The sequence below is a fragment of the Amblyraja radiata genome, chromosome 8 (assembly GCF_010909765.2).
Source record: "Amblyraja radiata isolate CabotCenter1 chromosome 8, sAmbRad1.1.pri, whole genome shotgun sequence".
NCBI lineage: Eukaryota > Metazoa > Chordata > Chondrichthyes > Rajiformes > Rajidae > Amblyraja > Amblyraja radiata.
Genome location: NC_045963.1, coordinates 34,363,969 through 34,390,414, shown reverse-complemented (window position 1 = coordinate 34,390,414; position 26,446 = coordinate 34,363,969). Strand labels below are relative to the sequence as shown.

The 26,446-nt window shown below is 41.9% G+C and overlaps 1 protein-coding gene across 1 annotated transcript in view; it reads right to left on the bottom strand.

The window, feature by feature from the left end:
* Positions 1-18,738: 18,738 nt before the first annotated feature.
* Positions 18,739-26,446, bottom strand: part of prkce (protein kinase C epsilon) — a 443,521-nt gene continuing 435,813 nt past the window's right edge. The window contains exon 15 of the mRNA XM_033025532.1: positions 18,739-21,446. Within this exon, the coding sequence (XP_032881423.1) occupies positions 21,300-21,446 (147 nt within the window). The 3' untranslated portion in view covers positions 18,739-21,299. The remainder of the gene's footprint in view (positions 21,447-26,446) is intronic.

Here is a 26,446-nt window from a genome sequence, read left to right as displayed (position 1 = left end):
GGCAGATTTAAAATGTGTTAATATATTTGATATATCTGAGTTTGATAACACCCAGGAAACAATATTTCACGATAAGCAGGGCTTTTTTGAACCTCTATCGAAGAATGATTGTCCTGGGTAATTTTGTATTAAGATTAGATTTGTTTGAACTAGTTAAACATAGACCAGTACAGTAGAGTAACAGGCCCTACGGCTCACAGTGCCCGTGCCAAATATGATGCTATTGAACACATTTCATCTGTCTGAATGCGATCCATGTTCCTCCTTCCCCTGCATATCCATGTGTTATCTAAAGGTCTCTTAAACACCACAGTCATATCTGATTCCACCACCTCCCCAGTCACCCACCACTCTATGTGTAAAAAAAACCTGCCCTGCATATATCTTTTAAACTTTCCTCCTCTGAAGTTAAAGCTATGCCCACTAGTCTTTCACATTTCCACCCTGGCACAAAGGTTCTGACTATCTCTTCCTTTCATAATTTTATCTACTTCTATCTGATCTCCCCTCAGCCCACGATGCTCCAGTAAAAACAATCCTGGTTTGTCCAACCTCTACTTACAGCTAACACCCTCTAATACATGTAGCTCTGTGGTAAACCTCTGCTGCACCCTCTACAAAGCCTCCATATCTTTCCTGTAATGGGGCAACAAAGTCTATTGTCGATCCAGTCATCGTTTCTTTGTTTTTTACTGTTGGTGCCATTTCAGAATGACTTGCTGCAGCCAGCACCAAGAAATTTGAAAAACATGCACAAGGATTAGCTAAAATTCAAATGGCAGATTTCAAAAGATTGGACTCATTTACTGGAATATATTTAAATACCCGTGATTCTTAATGTTTGGTGTACTCTGACAACCTCTGATCTAGGCGTGTGTGTGGATTTGGGAAACTTAAATTCCATGCTCTCCAATTGGAAAACATATATGGGAACTGATTGACAAGAGAACATTTAATTTTTATGTTTCATTGTTCACTGATACACTCTAAAACATCATCATAGAATGGTACAGCCGGGAAACAGGCCCTTGGTCTATCTCATTCATGTTGACCAAGATGCCTACCTGAGCTAGTCTCTTTTGCTGGCATTTGACCCGTAGAGAACATTGGTTAGGTCGCATTTGGAGTATTGCGGGCAGTTCTGGTCGCCCAAAGATGTGGAGGCTTTGGAGAGGGTGCAGAGGGGGTTTACCAGAATGCTGCCTGGATTAGAAGATTTCAGCTATAAGGAGAGGTTGGATAGACCTGGATCGTTTTATTTGGAACACCGGAGGTTGAGGGGAGACTTGATAGAAATATATAAACTTATATGGGAGGTATAGTTGGGGATAGACAGTCAGCATGAAAATGTCCAACACTAGAGTGCATAGCTATAAGGTAGAGGGAGAAAGTTTAATGGAGATGTGCAGGACAAGTTTTTTAAACAGAGTCTAGTGGGGGCCTTGAATGCATTTCTAGGGGTGGTGGTGGAGGCATACAATAGTGGCGTTTACGAGGCTTTTACATAGGCACGTGGAAGTGCAGGGAATAGAGGGATTTGAATTATATACAGGCAGATGAGATCAGTTTAACTTGGCATCATGTTTGGCACAAAAATTGCGGGCCAAAAGCCCATTCCAGTGCTGTGTTGTTCCATGTATTATGTAGAGCCCTGTGAACCTGTGTTATCCATATACCTGTCTAAATGTCTGAGATATTGTAATTGCACCTGCCTGAACCACTTCCTTTTGGCCGCTTGCAATAGTGCAAAATGCAGCCTCATTCTGTGTGGAAAAGGTTGTTGTCGGGTCTTTTAAATTGTTCCTCTCTCACCTGAAAACAATGCCCCCCCCCCCCCCCCCCCCCCATCCCCAATTTTAGTCTTCCCCCATCTTGGGAAAATGTCTGTGAACTTATCTATACCCCTCTTGATTTTGTGTACTTCTATAAAGTCACCCATCCACCTCTTATACTCAAGAGAAAAAGACCCATCTTATCCAGGCCCTCCTTTTGACCCATGCCCTCCAATTCCAGAGACACCCTTATAAATCTTACCTGCAATCTTTCCAGCTTAAAGACATCCTTCCTAAAGCCAGGTGACCAGAACTGCACACAATACTCCGTGTGGTCTCACCAACATCTTGTACATCAAATTCGTTGAAAGCATCTTCAAAGTAAATCCATCTCACCTTACATTCTTCTTGTTTTCCTTTACCAATTCACTTCCTTCAAAACTGCATCTAATATGACCAAGTAAAAAAAGGTGTATATGAAAATTATTCCAATGAGAAATATTTTTCCCATCAGTTTCCCCAGTGTCTGTTTCATTGAGAACTGCCAGGGATGGTGATTAAGAAGGAACTGCAGATGCTGGAAAATCGATGGTACACAAAAACGCTGGAGAAACTCAGCGAGTGCAGCAGCAACTATGGAGCGAAGGAAATAGGCAACGTTTCGGGCCGAAACCCTTCTTCAGGGATGGTGATTTGTGGCAGATACAATGGTGGCATTCAAGAGGCTTTTAGATAGGCTTGTGGATATGCAAGGGAGTGGAGTGATATGATTCACATACAGGCAGAGGAGATTGATTTAATTTGGCATCATGCCCGGCACGAATGTTGGAGCCGAAGGGCCAGTTCCTGTGCTATATTGTACTTTGTAGTGCACTAAAATAATGGAACTACACAGATAGATTTTTAAGAACCCTATATTCCAGGAGTTGCATAATCCACCAGACAACTGTAAATAGACACAAATTGCTGGAGTAATTCAGCGGGTCAGGAGAGAGGGAGAGTCCCCGACTCTCAACCTGAAGAAGAGTCTTGACCAGAAATGTCACCTCCTCCTTTTCACCAGAAATGCTGCCTGCCCTGACCCACTGAGTTACTCCAGCATTTTGTGTCTATCTTCGGTGTAAACCAGCATCTGCAGTTCCTTCCAAGGCAACAGTAAATACTCAGACATAAATGAGTTTACTTGCATCAGGATGCTCATTACTATTTAACTCACTCTCAGAACAAATGATTTCATCTTTGTGTCTATGCTCTATTTATACTTGAAAACTGGTTAAGAAGATAAAGACACATAAAATGATTAAATTAGGTGCGAAGCATAAACTTTATATTTACATTTAAAACCAATTATATAGATACTATCTCTGTCACCTCAATGCAAAAATAAGTCATTAATTTACCAGGGCCAGCCAAGTAGATTCCTCCTGAAAATAACTCAAGATACATTTCAGTGATAGAAAGTAACAGCTTTATGGCTATATCTAAGATTATCTCCGTTTTCTGACTGTTTTCTTTCCCCATACTACATTTAAAAGAATAACAGACAAAACTGCCTGTGTGCAGTTTCATGTGTGACAAGATCAACTATTGAGATATGGCTTCAATTAATTAGTATTACTGCTCACCTCTTGCCCTTTGAACTAGCTTGAGCTGATCACACTACTTGGCAAGTTGGCACATTTGATACCAACATGACGACAGTCAAAGCTCCTGACAATAAATCCACAACTTCCAATTTATAATCAGTGTTTTTGGAAGTACATAGTTTGCAGCTTTTACCTGCTGATTTGCTCTGCAGATAATGACATTAGGTCTTGTCGTGAGGGCCATTAACATAAAAGGGACAGTCACTGCCACAATTTACTGTTCCGAGATTAGTGTTAGGGCAACGCATTGGGATTGTGGAAACCAGTGCACATCATTTGTTGTTTTTTACTGGAGTGAATGGTCAATAATTTTAGGGGAGCTTTGTAATTATCCACACTTGACAATTAAACACAAGAGTGTTTAATTGTCATATACGCCGAAAACGGAACAATATAGAAACATAGAAAATAGGTGCAGGAGTAGGCCATTCAGCCCTTCGAGCCTGCACCGCCATTCAATATGATCATGGCTGATCATCCAACTCAGTATCCCATACATGCCTTCTCCCCATAACCCCTGATCCCTTTAGCCACAAGGGCCACATCTAACTCTAACTGATAACTCTAACTAATACAATCCTTATTAATTCAGAATTAGCAGTAATTCTTATTGCTAATTCTAGCAGCATAACAGGTCTGTAAACAGAGTACTCATAAATAACATAATGAACAACATTTAATAAATTGCAAAGAAACAGTAGTAGTGCAAATAAAGCCCAAAGTCCCTAATACAACCAAGACAGTTCATTGTTCGTAGTTTAATTAGTGTTTCTGGTGTTCAAGTGCTTGATGGTTGTTGTGAAGAACCTGGAGGTCAGAAACAGCTTATCCATTTTGAAACAGGGAATAATTAATTAATACTAATTAATTCTGGACTTGGAATAAACCTTTGGCTGCATCTGTCCCTTAATGTATTCTGAGATTCATTTTGTGTAATGGAAAGTTAAGATGGATGTTTTCTTGATGGATCTGCTGGAAAATAATAATTTGTCTGTTTTCTCAGTTCCACTGCGTTATTTTATTTATGCAGCAAAATGACCTGTGAGTTGCAAAGAGCATTCATCTTGTCCGGAATTTCAGCTGACTCCTTGTTGTACTACAATTTCAGTTACTAAACAAAGTTGAAACAAAGTTCCTTATGACACAGTATTAAGTGAATTTTGCCATGAAGCTTCGACTGTCATTTACAGATGTTCATATGAAAGATACTCAGGGACTTTCCTTGATTATGTATTCCAAGGGAGAAAGAGTCATATAGCACAGAAGCAGGGCTTTCAGCCTGAGATGTTGATGCTGATCATCAAGCACCCACCCATACTAACCCTACATACCAGCATTCACTTCGTAGCCTACTATGCCTTGGTAATTTAATTGATGATCCAGATACTTTTTAAGGTTGGTTGGCGTGGACTCGATGGGCCAAAGGGCCAGTTTCTACGCTCTATCTCTAAACTAAACTAAAAGTGTTGTGAAGGTACCTGCCTCCATCACCAACACAGGCAGTGCATTCCAGATTGAAGCTACTCTCTAGATGTAAAAGGTCGGCATTAGATCCCTCCAACCCTCTACCGTAAACCTGTGGTCTTTGTTATGTTCAATGTGCCCGTACAGCTGCAGCAAGTTTGAATTTCATCATCCTAGGTGCATATGACCATGACCATGTTGATTCTCATTTTAGACACCTCTGCCATGGCAAAAAGTTTGAGTGATGCACTTAATCATAGAGATATGAAAGTAGCTGCCCAGGAAGCAAAGCGAAAATACTTTTTGACATCTACTTTCTTCCAGTAACAACAGCTTGGACAATGGAAAGTCCCTCAATCCTATTATATAGGAACATAGTTAAGCTCAACTGTGAGGCCTCCTTTGGGAGCTTAAACTTATATTTTAAAACAAACATAGAACGGTACAACACAGGAACAGGCCCTTTGGCCCAAAAGCATGATGCTAAGTTAAACTAATCGTCTCTGCCTGCATGTGATCTTGGCACCATGACACTAAGGTGAAAATGTCTCTACTTGACATCAAGATAACACTTGATCAAAAATGGCTTCAAGGCGCACTGATACAAATGTCAATGAGTGTCAAAGAGAAAGCATTCGAGTGGTCGTCATATTTTATAAAGAGAAGAATGGTTGTGGTTATCATAGTCACAGAGACATACAGTGTGAAATGCAGGCCCTTCGGCCCAACTTGCCCACACCTACCAACATGTCCCATCTACACTAGTCCCACCTGCCCATATCTCTCCAAACCTATCCTATCCATGTACCTGTCTAAATGTTTCTTAAATGTTGCAATAATCTCTGCCTCAACTACCTACTCTGGCATCTTGTTCGATCAACCATCCCAGGTCCAGGATATCGTTGCAGCTGCTCCACAGGGCAGTAATCTGAATCTTAAGTGGTTTCAACAATGTCCTTCCTTGCACTATGAGGTTGATAATGGGGTTGCAGAGTTTCAGGAAGTCTCAAGAAGTTTGACACAATCCAGGGCAAAGTAGCCCTAAACATCATAGTCTCCACCAATGGTGCACCGTGGCCCTAGGGTGAACCATCTACTTGCCCTCTGAATCCCATGGCATCTAAGAAGGATACGAGCAACGGTTGCTTATGAACACTATGATTGGCAGGATCTCTGGTTTAGTTTCGTTTAGAGATGCAGTGCGGAAATAGGCCCTTCGGCCCACTGTGTCCATGCCGACCAGAGATCGTTAGTGACAACATTAACACTATCCTACACACACTAGGGACAATTTACAAATGTGCAAACTCCGTACCGACAAGCACCCGAAGTCAGGATCGAAACCGGGTCTCTGGCGCTGTAAGGCAGCAACACTACTGATGCGCCACCATGTAGCCCATGTCCACGATCAGAGGTCATAGGCTGAGAATAAATGGATGTATCTATAGGAAGGAGATTTCTTTAGTCAGAGGGTGGTGAATCTGTGGAATTCATTGCCACAGAAGGCTGTGGATATTTAGATATTTTTGGGCAGAGATTGATAGATTCTTGATTTGAACGGATGTCAAGGGTTATGGGGAGAAAGCAGAGGAATGGGGTTAGGAGGGAAAGATAGATCTAATTATGAAAGAATGGCCTAATTCTGCTCCTATCACTTAAGAGCCTGTCCCACGAGCATGCGACTGCATGCGGCAAGTGCGACCAAACGTGGTCGCTTGAGCCGTACGGCCTCGCGGGGCCGGTCCCACTTCAATCGCTGGAGCCGTATGGAGTTGTGCGGAGCTGGTTCCGACATCACGCGGGGCTCCAAAAAACTGACAGTGTTCAAAAATTCAGCGCGCCAATGGCCTGCCGGCCCGCAGCCGCCTCAACGCCGTACGCACCGCCTCGACGAGCATACGCAGCGTCTCAACGCCGGACGCAGCGTCTTGACGCCGTACGTCACCCGCGAACTTTCCGCGGACTTCGCTAGAACTTCACGTCACTCACTCGACCTCTGCGCGGCCCCCGCTTCCGGTTTGGTTGCGCTTGCCGCATGCAGTCGCATGTTCGTGGGACAGGCCCTTTACCCACATGAAATTAGCTCCTCCACAACACAGACCATCTTGATGTGGAAAGATCTTGCCGGTCCTTCAGTATCTGGTACTGGGTCAAGGTCCTGGAGCTCCTGACCCAATAACATTGTGGTAGTACCTTCACCAGAAGGTCAGCAAGGATCATGGGGAAGTTCTCCACCACCTTCTCAAATGCAATTAGAGATGTCCAGATCTTGGAAAACAAACTAAGCTTTTAAAAAAATCAGCCAAACCTCTACCCTCCCCCCATCCTTCAACAATACTCAAGCCTTGACCACTTGACACCCGGCCATCATTAGAAGAATTGGATCTGGAAATAACAAAAGCTTTGTGACATATGGTGAATTAGTTAGAAAATACAGTATGTGGGAAAGAAGCCTTCTTCCAAATCCTATTCCTACAATGCAACTATCCAAGAGGGTGGTGAATCTGTGGAATTCTTTGCAACAGAAGGCTGTGGAGGATAAGTCAATGGACATGTTTAAAGCAGAGATAGATAGATTCTTGATTAGTACGGGTGTCAAGGTTTACGTGGAGAAGGCAGGAAAATTGGGTTGGGGGGGGAGAGATAGATCAGCCATGATGGAATGGCAGTGCAGACTTGATGGTCCGGACGAATGGCCTAATTCTGCTCCTATTACATGATGTTTCAGTACAAATTCTGTTCAGCATTTTTCGCTCCCAGTGAACTGTTGGGTTCATGCATCTCAATTAATACCAATTCACAAGTATGTTTTACAGGATATTTTTGATGTGATGGTAATAATTCTGAGTTAGTTCATGAGATCTGTCCTTTATATGTGCAAATGTGTTGAAGATGGGGCATGCACAGGAACACATGTGGGGCAATGCATTGGCAGGGAAAGAAACCATTTTCAGATATGAAATGTGTGTAAAAAAAATAAATATTTTGCAATGGAATTGTTAGTTCATAATATATTGTTTTAGTATTATAACCATGTTATTATAATTTTTTCAAACCTTGTTTTAAATTCCTCTTTCATGTGGCTGGTACTTTTAAAATTTAGTTATTTGGTTAGGTAAATAAATGCTTTCTCAGACCTCTTCATTCAGAGACAGGTAATATCAATCCAATTTTACATATTGGCCTTCATTTCAACCAGAAATGTGACCAGAATGAGCATGCTGGTTTGGCTGGTGTGCGAGTGTTTGTGTGATGAGGGGTGGGGGTGGGAGATGATGGAAGAGACAAGAGAGGGAAAGAAGATGATAGTTGATAAGCTCTGTCCTTTGCTGTACGTTATAATTTAGCTGCTGCCCATTGCCATGAAGGAGCTTTTCATCAGAGACTGACAGGCGACAGCAGAGTACTAGGTACAAGCTGTGACCACCAATAAGTGAAGTCACCATGAGAAAATGTCATGAAGATTTAGTGAAGCTAAGATCTGGCGAGGCAAGATCACTCCTGCTTCTGGACTCAACAGGAAGTAAAATCAGTATTGCATGTTATAGACTCCAGCCCTCACAGGAGCTTTCTGACTTATAACCCAATGAAAAGCACAGTTACAACACAATTGCTAGACATAAATGTCAGTCTGTAAATCCCTTTGACTTCAGGTTGGTATTCTTATTGACAACTCAGTAGAGCAGGCTGTAATCAAGGATAATGGCGTTGGAACAGGATGCCAATTGGTACCAAACAATCAATTGGTTTATCCCAGCTGGGTACAGTTAAAATCAGTCCACTAGGACCTCCAAGGAGATGTCAGAAAACATTGAAACCTCTATGATTAACTATCCTGGGGGATTTACCGAATTTGTTTTTGACACCTACTCTGTGTGGTACAGCCAATGTTACTTGCTCACTGCTGAATGAAACCCAGCTTTCTGGTTTCAGTGGCTGTGAGATGCTCCACTGTTCATTGTTGATGATTTCCTTTAACAAATTAACTAATGACAGATTAATTTTATAAATGTATTGTTTTGTGTAGTAATTGGAACACATTTTGTACAAATGTTCCCACTAAACTGTTAAAAGGTGGTTAAATTTGGACACGCGTCCAGTTTGGGAAAAGAAAATGTCTTCTGGTTAATATTTTGCGAATTAGGTTATAATGGAAGAATCCTGTATATCTGTCACCATCCACAATGATTATGATCTTTGATCAAAGTGTGTGAATATTTTGAACCGTTCCAAAGTTACTTGTCAAAATGCTGCAGTTGTGCTTTCAATAGACACCTGACATTATTGTCACTTTTGCACATTATATATTCTCATCACATTGTCTGCTATGCACAAACCCATTTGCCCTTTTACTTCAGAAAAGGTTCTGATAGTATTGAAAAAAAAGATTAATATGAGTATTTCAAAACTTCTCTCTCAATAAAGGTAAGTTATAATGTTGAGGTTGCACTACTTTCATAAATTATTCTTTAATAATTCATCTGCTCAGGCGCATTTTAAATTACTTATCTTTTCTTAAGGTGTAAAACAAATATTTCCTTTCAAGACTTTTATATGTGGTCTGTCTTTTGACCCCTGCAAGTGTGATTTTTTTTTCTGTTTCTCTTATTTTCTGAACATAGATATATCGCACAAACTGAATCAGCAGAAAGAGATTTGAAAGGCTGTCTGACATGAATCAATCTTAAAAGATTTCTAAGATTTCACTGTCACCCAAAGTTTAAGATTTGTTTTCGGCCCAGGGTCGGAAAAGCACTGTGTACATATAAATGTTTCATTTTCTTCAATATCACCCATAGCAGCCTAGTTGCTAACATTCATTTTGATTTTTAAATGTTTTTAAACTTACCAGTTTGAACTTTCCTGATCAAGGGAGAAGCAAGCAACATGTTGCACTGCCTATATGCCTTATAGGAAAAACATTGATGCTTTTCTCAATGGTGTGAAGGAAAAGGATACAAGCAACAGGCCGAACTCGCTATAAAGCAGAATTGCGATCTCAGTTTAAATTTGTTGATCACATCTCAGAAGGTAAAAAAAAAAAAACGAACTGGAAAATACGGGTGCGTTGTCAGAGAACAAATCTGTTTGAAACTGCCTCTGTGTCAATGACACAAATAACAATCATGAGAACTGAATAGAACTGGTTTACTGCTTGTGAAATGTGTTGCTCTTTGGAAGCATGTTGAAAGTCTTGCAGAGCAGAACAAAAAAAATAAACATATTAACTAAATGCTTTTTAAAATATGTGTTAGTCATACCTCTGATATCATTTCACATGTAGAAGACTTGGTCACATATTAAGTCAGAAAACTCAGTCATGTTTTCAATAAGGACAATGGAACATCAGTCAGATCCATTCGTTCAAAGGTCATAGGAGCAGAATGAGATAATTTGGCCCATCGAGTCTCCTCCGCACTCAATCGTGGCTGATCTATCGTTCCCTCTGAACGTGGTGTTGCAGGTAGATAGGGAGGTCAAAAAGGCTTTTGGCACATTGGCCTTCATTAGTCAGAGTATTGAGTATAGAAGTTGGGAGGTCATGTTGCAGTTATATTAGGCATTGGTGAGGCCGCATTGTGTTCAGTTCTGGGAACGTTAGAGGAACGATGTTGTCAAGTTGGAAAGGGTACAGCAAAGATTTACGAGGATATTGCCAGGACTCGAGGGTCTGGGATTATAGGGAAAGGTTGAGTAGGCTAGGGTTCCTTGGGGAGCAGGAGGATGAGGGATGATCTTATAGAGGTGTATGAAATCATGAGAGGCATAGATCAGGTAAATGCACATACTTTCTTGCCCAGAGTATGGGAATTGAGGACCAGAGGACATAGGTTTAAGGTGAAGGGGAAAAATGTAATAGGAATTATGAGGGATAATTTTTTCACACAAATGGTGGTGGGTGTATGGAACGAGCTGCTAGAGGAGATAGTTGAGGCAAGGACTATCGCAACGTTTAAGAAACAGTTAGACAGGTACATGGATAGGGCAGCTTTGGAGGGATATGGACCAAACGCAGGCAGGTGGGACTAGTGTAGCTTGGACATATTGGTCGGTGTGGGCAAGTTGGGCCGAAGGGCCTTTTTCCACGCTGCATAACTATGACAATGACTCTCAACCCCATTCTCCTGCCTTCTTCATATAACCTTTGACACCCTTACTAATCACAAATCTATCAATCTCCACTTTAAAAATACCTAATTACTTGGCTTCCCCAGCCATTTCTTGCAATGAATTCCACAGATTCACCCACCCCCTGGCTAAAGAAATTCCTCCTCATCTCCTTTCTAAAGATATGTCCATCACCAATAAAATCTTAATTGATCTCAAATATATAAAGAACTAGACTAAGTGGGACCCGTTGGGTCCCATGTTCACACGGAAGGGCTGGTCCCCTAACGCAATATTCCACCTCCCCACCAATTCCAATATTGGTGGCCAGTGGGGGGGCTTTCTGGAGTGCTGGTAAGGGTTCTTGAGGTGGCAGCTCAGTCCCTCAAGCCTGATCTGCTGGCAGCTCACTCACGGCTGGTGGGCTGGCAGTTTACATGACTATTCCTTGAAATTCCATTTCAAGCAGGGTGCAAGGCCACCAAATTCAAATCCATGTTCCTACCATTTCAAGCAGGGTGCAAGGCCACCAAATTCAAGTGCAGTTTCTTACCACTATGAGCAGGGTGCAAGGCCACCAAATCCAAGTGCAGTTTCCAACCACTTCAAGCAGGGTGCAAGGCCACCAAATTCAAGTGCAGTTTCATACCACTTCAAGCTGGATCCAAGGCCACCAAATTCAAGTGCAGTTTCATATCACTTTCAGCAAGGTGCAAGGCCACCAAATTCAGTGCAGTTTCATACCACTTCAAGCAGGATGCAAGACCGCCAAATTCAAGTGCAGTTTCATTCCACTTCAAGCAGGGTCCAAGGCCACCAAATTCAAATGCAGCATCATACCATTTCATGCAGGGTGAAACCACCATAAAACCACACAAAACACCAAACTCACAGTTCAGTAGACATTCAGTGTGTTCAGTTGATTCACAGCTCAGACAGAGTCATGACCTCTCCCTCTCCCATCATGCAGAGACTGAGCCACACCCAAACTTCCGGGTTTTATAACCCCTCCCCCCGGAAAAGGTGTGGCTTTCAGGGCGTGATTGACAGGAGTGAGATTCTCAACATTTTTTAAACACTAATAACACTTTTATTTTTAATTGATGGGAAGAATTCTCTGCACCTACTCAGCGGAGGGAGGACTGAGTAAGATGGCCAAAAATCACAGCCGGAAGTGGTAGCATTTTATCTAAAATCAATATACAGTGCAAACAGGAAGTAAGTGCATTTGCAGTAGTGCCTTTTAACTTCAAGCCAAATCACCCAAGCCGCCATTTGCAGAAAGTAGTGCCTTTCAACTTCATGCCACCATTTGCAGTAAGTAGTGCCTTTCAACTTCAAGCCAATGCACCCACGCCACCATTTGCAGTGAGTAGTGCCTTTCAACTTCAAGCCAAAGCACCCAAGCCAACATTTGCAGTAAGTAATGCCTTTCAACTTCAAGCCAATGCACCCACGCCACCATTTGCAGTAAGTAGTGCCTTTCAACTTCCAGCCAAAGTACCCAAGCCACCATTTACAGTCAGTAGTGCCTTTCAACTTCAAGCCAAAGCACCCAAGCCACCATTTGCAGTAAGTAGTTCCTTTCAACTTCATGCCACCTTTGCAGTAAGTAGTGCCTTTCAACTTCATGCCATCATTTGCAGCAAGTAGTGCCTTTCAACTTCAAGCCAATGCACCCACGCCACCATTTGCAGTAATGCCTTTCAACTTCAAGCCAAAGCACCCAAGCCACCATTTGCAGTAAGTAGTGCCTATCAACTTCAAGCCAAAGCACCCAAGCCACCATTTGCAGTAAGTAGTGCCTTTCAACTTCATGCCACCATTTGCAGTTAGTGCCTTTCAACTTCAAGCCAATGCACCCACGCCACCATTTGCAGTAAGTAGTGCTTTTCAACTAAAAGCCAAAGCACCCAAGCCACCATTTGCAGTAAGTAATGCCTTTCAATTTCAAGCCAAATCACCCGCCACCATTTGCTGCAGTAAGTAGTGCCTTTCAACTTCCAGCCAAAGCACCCAAGCCACCATTTGCAGTAAGTAGTGCCTTTCAACTTCATGCCACCATTTGCAGTTAGTGCCTTTCAACTTCAAGCCAATGCACCCACGCCACCATTTGCAGTAAGTAGTGCTTTTCAACTAAAAGCCAAAGCACCCAAGCCACCATTTGCAGTAAGTAATGCCTTTCAACTTCAAGCCAAAGCACGCAAGCCACCATTTGCAGTAAGTAGTTCCTTTCAACTTCATGCCACCATTTGCAGTAAGTAGTGCCTTTCAACTTCAAGCCAACGCACCCAAGCCACCATTTGCAGTAAGTAGTGCCTTTCAACTTCAAGCCAAAGCACCCAAGCCACCATTTGCAGTAAGTAGTGCCTTTCAACTTCATGCCACCATCTGCAGTAAGTAGTGCCTTTCAACCAAGCTAAAGACCCAAGCCACCATTTGCAGTAAGCCGCGGTCTGCAGAGCTCCAGCTGGTGCGGCGTCTACAGCCCGGGATCCCTCATGGGGGACCCGGGGGAAGAAGAAGCCATCACTGCCGGCCCGCGGCCAACTTCTACCGCGGGGCCGGCATGGACTTACCATCAACCCTGGAGGGGAGCTTCGACCGCCGGCCCTGCAGTCTACGGTGCTTCTGGTTGCGACGGGGACTTTAAATCTTGATCGCCGGCCTGCGGCCTACAACAACTTAAAGCCGCGGTCTCCAGTGAGGAAGAGCCGATCCTGGACTGACTCTGGACTCTGGTCCTGTCCACGGGGGGGAAATGGAGGAGGACTGGCCAAATTTTTGTGCCTTCCACCACAGTGATGAATGCTGTGGTGGATGTTTGTGCTGCATTTTGTGTGTTCTTTATTATTGTATCGCTGCTGACAACCCAATCCTTGCCGGGTCACTGCTCGTGCGGTCGACCGGTTGGTGCAGAGAGTAGCTTTGAATGTTTGTCTCTTCGTTGATTGTGTCCCTTTCTTTTTTTAAAAGCTACTGTAATGCGCCCTTTAAATTGCCCCTCGGGGATGAATAAAGTGCTTGATTGATTGATCAACTTCTAGCCAAAGCTCCCAAGCCACCATTTGCTGTAAGTAGTGCCTTTCAACTTCAAGTCAAAGCACCCAAGCCACCATTTACAGGAAGTAGTGCCTTTCAACTTCAAGCCAAAGCACCCAAACAACCATTTGCAGGCAGTGCCTTTTTACTTCAAACAAACCATATTTTCATTTTCAAACCACATTAAGGGTACTCACAGTTGTGTAGGCATTTGTTCAGTGTTATTCAGAACTCATAGAGACGTGACCCTTGGCTTCATCCACCTTGCAGAGACTGAGTGAGGCACACCACTTCCTGGTTTTATATTCCCTCCCCCTCCCACCAGCAGGTGCAGCAGAGAGAATGGTGATTTTTTTTAAACTTCAAGCCAAAGCTCCCAAGCCACCATTTGCAGTAAGTAGTGCCTTTCAACTTTAAACCAAAGCTCCCAAGCCACCATTTGCAGTAAGTAGTGCCTTTTAACTTTAAGCCAAAGCTCCCAAGCCACCATTTGCAGTAAGTAGTGCCTTTCAACTTCAAGCCAAAACACCGAAGCCACCATTCGCAGTAAGTGATGCATTTCAACTTCAAGCCAAAGCACCCAAGCCACCATTGGCAATAAGAAATGCCTTTCAACTTCAAGCCAAACCTACCCGCCACCATTTGCAGTAAGTGGTGCCTTTCAACTTCAAGCCAAAGCACCCAAGCCACCATTTGCAGTAAGTAGTGCCTTTCAACTTCAAGCCAAAGCTCCCAAACAACCATTTGCAGGCAGTGCCTTTTAACTTCAAACAAACCATATTTTCATTTTCAAACCACATTAAGTGTACTCACAGTTGTGTAGACATTTGTTCAGTGTTATTCAGAGCTCATAGAGTCGTGACCCTTGGCTTCATCCACCTTGCAGAGATTGAGTGAAGCACACCACTTCCTGGTTTTATATTCCCTCCCCCTCCCTCCAGAAGGTGCAGCAGAGAGAATGGTGATTTTTTTTAAACTTCAAGCCAAAGCTCCCAAGCCACCATTTGCAGTAAGTACTGCCTTTCAACTTTAAACCAAAGCTCCCAAGCCACCATTTGCAGTAAATAGTGCAATTCAACTTCAAGCCAAAGCACCCATGCCACCATTTGCAGTAAGAAGTGCCTTTCCAACTTCAAGCCAAATCACCCAAGCCATCATTTGCAGTAAGTATTGCCTGTCAACCTCAAGCCAAAGCACCCAAGCCACCATTTGCAGTAAGTAGTGACTTTCAACTTCAAGCCAAAGTACCCAAGCCACCATTCGCAGTAAGTGGTGCCTTTCAACTTCAAGCCAAAGCACCCAAGCCACCATTCGCAGTAAGTGGTGGCTTTCAACTTCAAGCCAAAGCATCCAAGCCACCATTTGCAGTAAGCAGTGCCTCTCAACTTCAAGCCAAAGCTCCCAAGCCACCATTTACAGGAAGTAGTGCCTTTCAACTTCAAGCCAAAGCACCCAAACAACCATTTGAAGGCAGTGCCTTTTTACTTCAAACAAACCATATTTTCATTTTCAAACCACATTAAGGGTACTCACAGTTGTGTAGACATTTGTTCAGTGTTATTCAGAGCTCATAGAGACGTGACCCTTTGCTTCATCCACCTTGCAGAGACTGAGTGAGGCACACCACTTCCTGGTTTTATAGTCCCCCCCCCTCCCTCCAGCAGGTGCAGCAGAGAGAATGGTGATTTATTTAAACTTCAAGCCAAAGCTCCCAAGGCACCATTTGCAGTAAGTAGTGCCTTTCAACTTTAAACCAAAACTCCTAAGCCACCATTTGCAGTAAGTAGTGCCTTTCAACTTTAAGCCAAAGCTCGCAAGCCACCATTTGCAGTAAGTAGTGCCTTTCAACTTCAAGCCAAAACACCGAAGCCACCATTTGCAGTAAGTAGTGCCTTTCAACTTCAAGCCAAAACATCCAAGCCACCATTTGCAGTAAGTAGTGCCTTTCAACTTCAAGCCAAAGCTCCCAAGCCACCATTTGCAGTAAGTAGTGCCTTTCAACTTTAAACCAAAGCTCCCAAGCCACAATTTACAGGAAGTCGTGCCTTTCAACTTCAAGCCAAAGAACCCGAACAACCATTTGCAGGCAGTGCCTTTTTACTTCAAACAAACCATATTTTCATTTTCAAACCAGTTACTCAGTTGTGTAGACATTTGTTCAGTGTTATTCAGAGCTCAGATAGGCATGACCCTTGGCTTCATCCATCTTGCAGAGACTGAGTGAGGCACACCACTTCCTGGTTTTATGGTCCCTCCCCCTCCCTCCAGCAGGGGCAGCAGAGAGAATGGTGAATTAAAAAAAAACATTAATATCTCTCTGATTTGTCATCGATAGGAAAAATCCTCCACACCCTTAAGGCGGAGGGGGGCTCTGAGCAAGGTGGCCAAAAATGACGGCCGTAGGTGTTGGCATTCTGTCGGAAATCGCAGCACAGTGGGCCAAAAGCGGTCAAGATCAGAGATTTAGTAATATAGATAGCGAAATGCACAGAACATATTCAAGTCTTTTGTCTATTGTCTACTGTCTTAGAGCCTTTAATTCTCTCCCTCTCTCTCCCAAGATGCTGCCTGACCTGCTGACTATTTCCAACTCGCTTTTTTTTCTTTTATTGTGTGCTTTCTGCAGTACTATTGGGACACACTTTTAACAACTTCTAAGTTGTGGGAAAGAGAATTCTCCTTGCACTCACCTTTTCCACTCAGACCTCCAGGGAGACATCAGAAAACAATGGAACTTCTACGAAAAAATTAAAAAGAACGTATTTTTCACTTACAATTTCACTTAATAGCTTATCAGGAATGATGAAATACTATATCCCTTTAACTAAGATCAATTTTTCTGAAGGTGAAAACAAATTGTGAGTTTCATAACAGTGACATAAATTCAAAGCCTTCCATCTTGCCTCAAAATAAGGAGATACATCTTATTAGTTACTTCTGTTATTAGGGCAGCTCTAGTTATTTGAATAGCATCTTATTAGTTACTTCTGTTATTTGGATAACTTGATGATGAGACAAAAGCAGAGATCTTGGGCAGAATTTTCCACCAGGTAAAATTTGGAAACAACAGTTGTTGGATTTTCCAATTATAATTTGATTAACAGGAAGGTGATTGGATAGGAACGAACAGCAGATGTTGGTGTAAACCAAAGATAGACACAAAAAGCCGGAGTAACTCAGCAGGACAGTCAGCATATCTGAAGAGACGGAATGCCTATCTTCAGAATGTCCTACCCTCTCTGGACTGCACTCAGGTAATGTAATAAACCCTGGCTCATAACAAAACAAAACATTACAATTGACTTTAATGGTTTTCTTAAGTTAATATTTTTAAGTTCTCATAAAATCTTTATGATATTTCCTGAATTCTTCCCTTATTTCCTGTTTTCAGTTTATCTCCAACTCCATATGCAACCCACAATATTATATGTACTCACACAAGCGGAGAATATTAATGTGGTGTTGGCAATATATAGCATTAAGCATGGGAATTGTAACATATGCCTACATCTAACATCTAAGAATGGCACTAATGCCTCTTCATTCCGGGGATGATACTAAATGACCGAGAAGAAAGCACAGACCTCTTATAGTTATCACTGTCAACAGATTTGCATGGTAGAAAATTATTCATACACGAGAAAATAGGAGCAGAATTCAATCACCCAACAAACCTCATTTCTTCTTGTGTGCCATAGTCCTCAACTCTCCTTCTCTATAAATACCTTCAATGATCCAGCCTCCACCATTCTTCAGTGTGGGGAATTCCACTGTAAGAAGAAATTCTTATCCTATTCAGTTTTAAATGGTTGTCCCCTTATCTTGTAACTATGTCTCCTTGCTTGAAAACCTCCCACTAGTAGAAACATCTCAACAACTACCCAGTCATAGCCTCTTCTGATCTTAATGTTTTAAAAGATCACTACTCATTCTCCGAAACTCAAAAAGAAATACAGATCCAACTTCTTTAGTTGCCCATGTTAGGACAATATTCTTATTTGCCAGGAATGTGCCTGGCAAATCTCTTTTGGATTTCTTCTAACATGACTATATTCTTGGGGACCAAGTTGTGCACTGTACTCTAGGTGTGGGCACACTAGCACTCTGTCCAATAATATGTTTTCGCTATATCTAATTTCAGATCCACTTCAATAAAGGTGAACATACCACCCTAATCTCAAGCAGCAATGAACTTGCAGCACATCAGTTTACAAGTTGCCGAATCTTGAAAGTCACAGGAGAAAATTGAGAAACAATCCTAACCCGGGCAGCATCTGGATTTTCTAGGGGTGAGATCCTGGAGGAAGTTTGCCAATTTCAGAATGCTACTCATAACCAGAGCACATGATTCAGTCACCTTCTGGCAACTGAGAAGCACAAAGTTGAAATGAACAGTTTCAGGGAGAAAATGGCACAGGAACATTTTCTCTCTCCCACATAAAAAACCCATTTTCATGTACTCTCCCCAGAATTGGACATCGACCCAATTCTGTCCTTTGGCTTGTTCTGGTGTTCTCTGCACACAATTGAAAGATAGTTAACTTCTGGGCAACATCTGTCAGGCCAAAAATATACATTCAATGGAGTGAAAACTCAACAGAACATAACTCAACGTTGATGGGTTTTGTGACTGAAATTCCACTCTTGTTCTCATCTACCTCAATATACAATTCTATAATTCAGAAGTAAAAGACATTTAATGGATCTTGCATTGACATTGTACTTTTTTATTGGATCTTAAAACAAATATTACACATTCACATTCTGCTGCACACAGTACATTTGGCACACATTAACAAGGTTTACAATGAAATAACACTACGTATGGCAGGAGAGTTAAAATACATCCATGAAGAAAACAACTTTTGTACAAACAAAGCATCACAAAAAAATAGCAACTAAACTTAAAACATTTTGATTCAGCCAGACTCATTCTGTACATTACTTAATTTAAAAAGAGGTAATTTTTTTAGCCTTGTTTTTGGAGACAAACCTTTTATCACTCCTCATAAAGCAGACATGCGATTCGTTTCTTCTATGTAATAGAAGATGAATGAGAAAGGAGCATTTATGACAGAAACCCTGTCGCTTTATTTTTGCATTGAAGTAGGCAGATGGACAAAAATGATCAAACTACAGATCGGGACGTTTTGGAACTTGCTTTCAGATTTAAGAGAAATACCATTTTAGAATTAAGCAAGGAGGGAATAAAGATTTATTTTCTTTGCATGTGAACCAATAATGAATGGTAAAGGAAAAGCTGATAATGAGAGAATGATTATCTGTCCATGCAAAGTTTCACAATCATAGAGTCATACAGCATGGAAAGAGCCCTTTGGCCAAACAAGTTTGAACGCCCTTTTACATTAATTGAACCAACTTGATCACCTGTCTTACCTGCCCTTTAACTGTACAAACTAAATACAAGTGTGCTTAAATCCAAGGCCTGCTTTAAATCAATATCACCATTAATCTCATGCTTAAAACAGTAGATTGAAGCTTGAGGAATGTACAGGATACAAAAAAAATGTTCCAACCTTTAAGTTCTGCATACAAAAATGGTCTCTTGCCCCATAAATAATTAGAAATGCCCCTTCAACTCGAATCTCCATTCTGAGCAAACTTGCCTTAAGAGAACAATTGTAACAACACTGCAAATGTTTGCAATAATATCCATCTTACTGTTTAATAATACCTTTAATGCAGTTTGAAGCACTCTACTTCAAGAGCTCCAGTATAGCTTAATACAAGATTATGACATTGGACAAAAAAAAATATCAAATTAGACAGCAATTTGAACAAATACACAGAGTATTGCACATTATCATTAATTACTTTATTTCAATGACTAATATATATATACTATATATATAATATATATAATATGCCTGAACATGCAACAGTATTTACAACTTTTTGCCTGTACAAATAGCAAAGAGCCCCTTTTAGCGCTACCTTGCGACTCACAAGTACTTCAGCACATCTGGGAATCCAGATGCATCAGCTAATGTGGGTCCCAGTGATTGGGATACCAATCCAGTAAAATTATGTGACATTAGGGGCACACATTCATGCATGCATACACACATTCAGTCACATTCATATACACATGAAATATTAAACTAATATACAACCAGGAAGGACCTGCTTGTTAGCATTCGCGTACACCATCATATATATCCTCAACCACAATCACAATTTTGAGAGGATTACTCAAAAAGAGTCAAATCATCATATATTTTGTCAGTTTTTATGTCATTTGATCATCAGTTGTCGATGGTGCCTGGGGATGATGGTCAATATTTCATACCCTCATAGCTTAGTCAAAAATAAGATACACATTTTAAAAATATATAGTACAGATGAGGGGCAGTAGTACAAACAAGAATTTGTGCAATGTGCCAAATTAACACACTACGATAACAAATAACTCAAGGTAACTCTGGTTTTGGTGACGCACATTGGTTTTAAATAAAGCCTACAATTCAGTGCAATGTGATTTTTCAAGATCTAAGTTACAGCAAAATGTTACACTGTATGCTGTAGGGCAGTCACCAAAGAATTAAGTAGTCAACTAGGTGAGCACAAAATCATGACTGACTCGCAATCTACTTGGTTGAGTATTCATCTAGGCTAGGCAGCATCCAGATGTATGATGTTGCGATTTCAAACACACTAATTCACTAGAAATTGCACAAATAAGTGACAATTTAAAACAGTGTAAGATCTCCACAAAAAAAGATAAATGTAATAAAATAAACCACTCTGTAACCTTTTCTCTTTGCCTGAGCAATCTCCACACTGGTGGAATAATCAACTGATCGGCAAGACAAGCTGGCCAATGGTTGATTTTCCTTTAGCTTCTACTTCCAATTCAAGCTCTGGTACGTAATTTTGCTTCACGTGCTGTTGTTGATACACAACTGTTCCATTTCCTTGTACTGAAATTCCTGCTGTATATGAATGAACCTGCAGTAGTACTACAAGTAGTACAGAACTTTTAATACTGTTTGCATTACACACACTAGTTTCTTCTTATAACCCGGTTGCAATGAAGAGCTGAACGTATGGGCAAAATAATAATTATCTGTAAATAGAAATTAAGGAATTAAAATCTTGGAGTGCATTAATTTAATGGGAACAAAATAAAAATATAAACACATATTCCTGCAGGGAAATACAGATACTACACAGTACTAAGTAGCTTGATCCGAAAAACTTGCTAGATTTGTCAGACCATTGGATGTCATGGCAGTACCAGGAAGTCTTAGGCTATCGACTCTTCACCGAAATAAGAGAATCCTTTAAATTCATCTTGGTTTATTTGCTTAACAATAGCATCATCCACCAACGTCAATACAGGTTCCTCACATGTGAAGTCTTGGTCAAAGTTGTTCACATCCCTTTTGGTTTTCTAAAAAAATAATGAGAAGTATTTTAGTAGGGCACATAATGGTAGCGTTGGAGCCTGAGAAAGAAATAATATTATTGATTCAAGGAGATAAGCACCAAATAGTGCAATATTTGTGGCAATAATTGAAACTTTCAATAACATGAGGCTGCTGCCTCCACTGCTATAAAAATGTGATATTTACATTGATATGTGGAAATAATTTTATCTGCAGAAATACTGCTTCTGGTTAAAGTGGGGGAAAAAATAAGTGAGGATATTGTCCATTGCACTGAAATCTCTGACTGCCTACTTTTGAGTCAGACTGAGCGCTGTCTTTTGCTGGTAGCCTGGCTCCCAATACTTCAACATGGCTGAATGCAATTTTGGGACAGGACTTGGAGCTCAGCCTCTAAAATGCAATCTATGTACTGGAGCTTCACGACTGAAATTGGTTAACGTACGGTTCTGGAGTGTAAGTTAAACAGTTTCCTGTTTGCCCTGTAGATTACCTTTACCCGTGTGAAACCTGTTGGATGTGCGGTGCAACAATGTGATGAGAACGATGGAGAAAGGTTTTGGGGTGCCGGCGTGGGTTTGCTTGATGCCATTTTAAACTTCTGTTCTGTTTGTTGTGGAGTTGTTGGTTGAGATCTCGCATGTATTCAGTTATGAAGCAGATGCAAGGCGGAGACACATTTCTCTGGCAGCCAAATTTGAGGGGAAAGCTGCATAGTGCCTCTCATTGGTGGATTTAAGTACCCTTTAAAATCTCCAACAATACAAAAAGCTTGAGAAAGTTGACTGGCACCAAAACCACTATCACATATGCAACTCCTCAGTAAATGAAGCAGTCTGCAGCTACATGTGGCAAGCCTTGACAACTATCCATCATAGCCCGATAAAGGGCAAGTAACATTAACAGCACAAAGTTACCAGGGAATAACCATCTCCTTAAGTGTGGCTGCATTGGCATATCATCTGCAAAATGCACAGAACATTGAACAGTACATCACAGGAACAAGTCAAATTGGCGCAGGATGTGTGCGCTGACAATGATACCAATCCAAACTACTCCCATCTCCCTGCACGTGGTTTGTATCCCTCTGCTTCAGTTACCATGGCCACTCCAAAAGCACGTCCGAAGCCAGAACATCTACCAATAAAATTGCAAGGCAGCAAGTTTAGTTTAGTTTAGTTTAGAGATACAGTGCGGGAACAAGTCCTTCGGCCCACTGAGTTTGCGATCAGTGATCCCCCGTACACCAGTTCTATCCTACACACTAGAGACAATTTATAGAAGCCAATTAATCTATAAAAACTACACATCTTTGGAATGGGGGAGGAAACTGAAGCACCGAGAGAAAACCCATGCAGTCACAGGGAGAACGTACAAACTCCGTACAGATAGCAACTGTCGTCAGGATCGAACCCAGGTCTGTGGCGCTGTAAGGCAGCAACTCTACCGCTGAGCAATTGTAATGCTCTTTGGGAACACCGCAACTGCAGGTTACCTTCCAGGTCGCACACGATTCTGATTTGGAAATATATTTCTGGTGCTTCGTTGTCACCAGGTCTAAAATCTAGAATTATTTTCCTTGAGATTATCTTCACCAGAAAGACAGCGACTGTTTGGGAAGTTGTTCACCATCCTTGTTCACCAACCCTACAATTAGGTATGAACAATTAATGATGGCCTTGCCATTGATGCCCAGAAACTGAAAAATGAATTAACAAGATATCGAATGAAGAATGTAATTTTATTCCACAACACAGATCGAGTGGCCTGATTTTGAGAGGCTTCACTGTTGGTTCAAAATGTTTGTATGGCTTATCCATATAAAGCAATAAAAATGTTTAAACTAATTTTGGGTTGGAGATAGATAAAACCTTAAACAGGTGGAATCAGGAGCTAATCCTGAGCAGTAACATAGATCAAGCATTTTATAGAAGTTATTTTCTGTGGTCCTACTTTTTTCAGGACCACACAAAAAAAATGTATTTTATTAAATGTTCAAATTTAATGTGCTGTGTGTGTGTTTGTGTGTGTGAGTGCATGTGATTGTGTGCGTCTTTCTGCGCATGTGTGTGGGTGTGTATGTGTGTGTGTGTGTATGATTGTGTCCGTATTTCTGTGTGTGTGTGTGTGTGTGTGTGTGTGTATGTGATTGTGTCCGTCTTTCAGTGTGTGTGTGTGTGTGTGTGTGTGTGTGTATGTGATTGTGTGCGTCTTTCTGCGCATGTGTATGTGATTGAGTGCGTCATTCTCTGTGTGTGTGTGTGTTCCTCCTACGTGACTATATGGCTGAAAGTTCATGAACTTTTCAAGGTTTCAAACCACTTTCAAGCAGAGAATTTCAACAGTTATAGTTGTGGTTAGTGCAGAGGAGTAATATAGCACTGGGTAACTGCGGTTAAACCACACACCAGTGCCCTCTTCATCACCTTTGTCAAGAGCCTCTCCGAAACCTTGATGTAGATGTCAAATGAGATTCTCCCAGACATTCAATGTCCTATAATTACTGTGCAGTCGACTGTCAGATAAGCAGGAAATGGAAAAGCTGTGCAGACTGGTTAGATGAACTACCCAAACCACAATGAGCACACATAGAAGTCCTTCACACGTTGATATGAACTTTTTCAAATAAGATTATTTCTATGCACCCAAATGTTCAGTTACCAAATGACCCGAGTTGTGTCATTATTGAAGTTACCATCCCTGACAAACTATTCAAACATTTCAATTTAGTAACACAATTTAACACCTGCAGCAGAGATATTATACTGCAACCCATCTTAAAAACGGACAAGCCAAAATCATTTTTAAGTTCAAGGCTCAGGCCATGAAATGCAAGATTCCAGTACAGTCCAAATAAAGCAGACATCGCGTGGTGGTGGACTAGTCAGTGAAACTGTACCACACGTCCTGGGATCTGGATTCAACCCTGATATTGCCTGCTGACTATGTGGAGTTGCATATTCACCCAGTGACTGTATATGTTTCTACCTGTTGCACCGCTTTCCTTCAACATCCTGAAAATGAACTGTTATTTGATTGACTATTATAAATTGTCCATGAGCGTAACTATGTGGCAAAGGAAAGAAAGATTTGAGGGGCTCAATGAAGTATCTTAGTGAGAATAAGTTGCAGGGCTCCAAGAAAATAAGATGGAGAAAGGGCCTGATGAGATTAGTCTATTGAGAACCAACGTGGATTTGATGGGCTGAATGGCATCCTTCTCTGTTGTAACAGGTAGAGATCAGGAAGTAATGGTTAGATATGTGCTAGCATGAGATGACCATGGCTTCTGATATTTTAACATAATTTCCTACACTTTCGTCCTCATCGCTTCATCCTCCTAGAACCACGACTAAGACCGCCACCATAACCTCATCTTCCACTTACCAGGATGACGTTAAACTGATCATGCTCGGCCATTTTTGCCGTCAAACAAATCTCTTGTCAACATTTCAAATGGACCAATACTTGCACAGTGCATTGATTTGTTCTTAAATCAGTTGAAATTCTTATTTCCCTTAGCTCTGCCCTTTCATTGGCAAATGCAGAGGTGTAAAACTGCCCTTTCAACTACTCTCCACCAGCAGTCTTTAGTACTTTACTTTACTATGGAGATACAGCATGGAAACAGGCCCTTTAGCCCACTGACCAGCGACCAGCGATCACTCTGTACACTAGCACTATCCTGCAAACTAGGGACAATTTACAAAAGCCAATTAATTTACAAACCGTTAAGGGTCTGTCCCACGAGCATGCGACAAGGGCGACCAAACCAGAAGCGGGGGCCGTGAGGTTCGAGCGAAGTCCGAGGGAAGTCTGCGCGTGACGTACGACATCAAGACGCTGTGTACGGCGTCAAGACGTTGCGTATGCCCGTCGAGGCGGTGTGTATGGCGCCGAGGCGGCTGCGGGCCGGCAGGCCGTTGCCGCGCGGTATTTTTGAACACTTTCTGGAGCCCCGCGCGATGCCGGGACCAGCTCCACACAACTCCATTCAGCTCCGGCGATCGAAGTGGGACCGCCCCGCGAGGCCATACGGCTCAAGCGACCACGTTAGGTCGCGCTTGCCGCATGCAGTCGCATGCTCGTGAGACAGGCCCTTAACTGTACGTTTTTGGAGTGTGGGAGGAAATCAGAGCACCCGGAGAAACCCACACAGGGAGAACGTACAAACTCTGTCCAGACAGCACCCATAGTCAGGATCAAACCCGGGTCTCTGGCACTGTAAGGCAGCAACTCTACTGCTGTGCCACTGTTCCGCTGGGCTCCATGCACACTCCAGGTAAAACTATAGCTCATTTGTAATATTTTCCAATATAGCATACTGTATCACCTATTGACAATGTCACCCCTACAGTGAAAATAGATTAGGCAATGGCTCTGCTGATCACCACAAGCTAGTCTGTTTAGGGCGGCATGGTGGTGCAGAGGTAGAGCTGCTGCCTCACAGTGCCAGAGACCCAGTCTTGGCTACGGGTGCTGACCGTGTGGAGTTTGCACATTCTTCCTATGACTGCATAGGTTTTCTCTGGGTGCTCTGGTTTCTTCCCACATTCCAAAACTGTACAGGTTTTTAGGTTAATTGGTTTCTGTAACTTTGCCCAAGTTTGTAGGATGCAAAAATGGGATAACATGGAACTAGTGAACTGGTAATTGATGGTTGGCGTGGATTTGGTGAGACGAAGGGCCTGTTACCATGCTGTATCTCTAAACTAAACTAACATGAGCCTGATTTTCTGATCACACATCATTCTAAATCTTCATCCGACTCTGATCTTAGTCACCCACACTATTTAAATGTTGCCCATACAAGGTCAAGATGTAGCACCTCGTCTATCTGTTAGAATCTAACAGATTGAAGAGCCACAACGGCAGAGCCACAACAGCAGAGCCACGACACCTTTCTTTTCTCCAACCATTGCTGGCGCTCCATCAGTTGCGACACATACTAACTTAGATAGATCCAGCTCCATGTCTGTAGTACACGAGCAATGATTCAAGAATG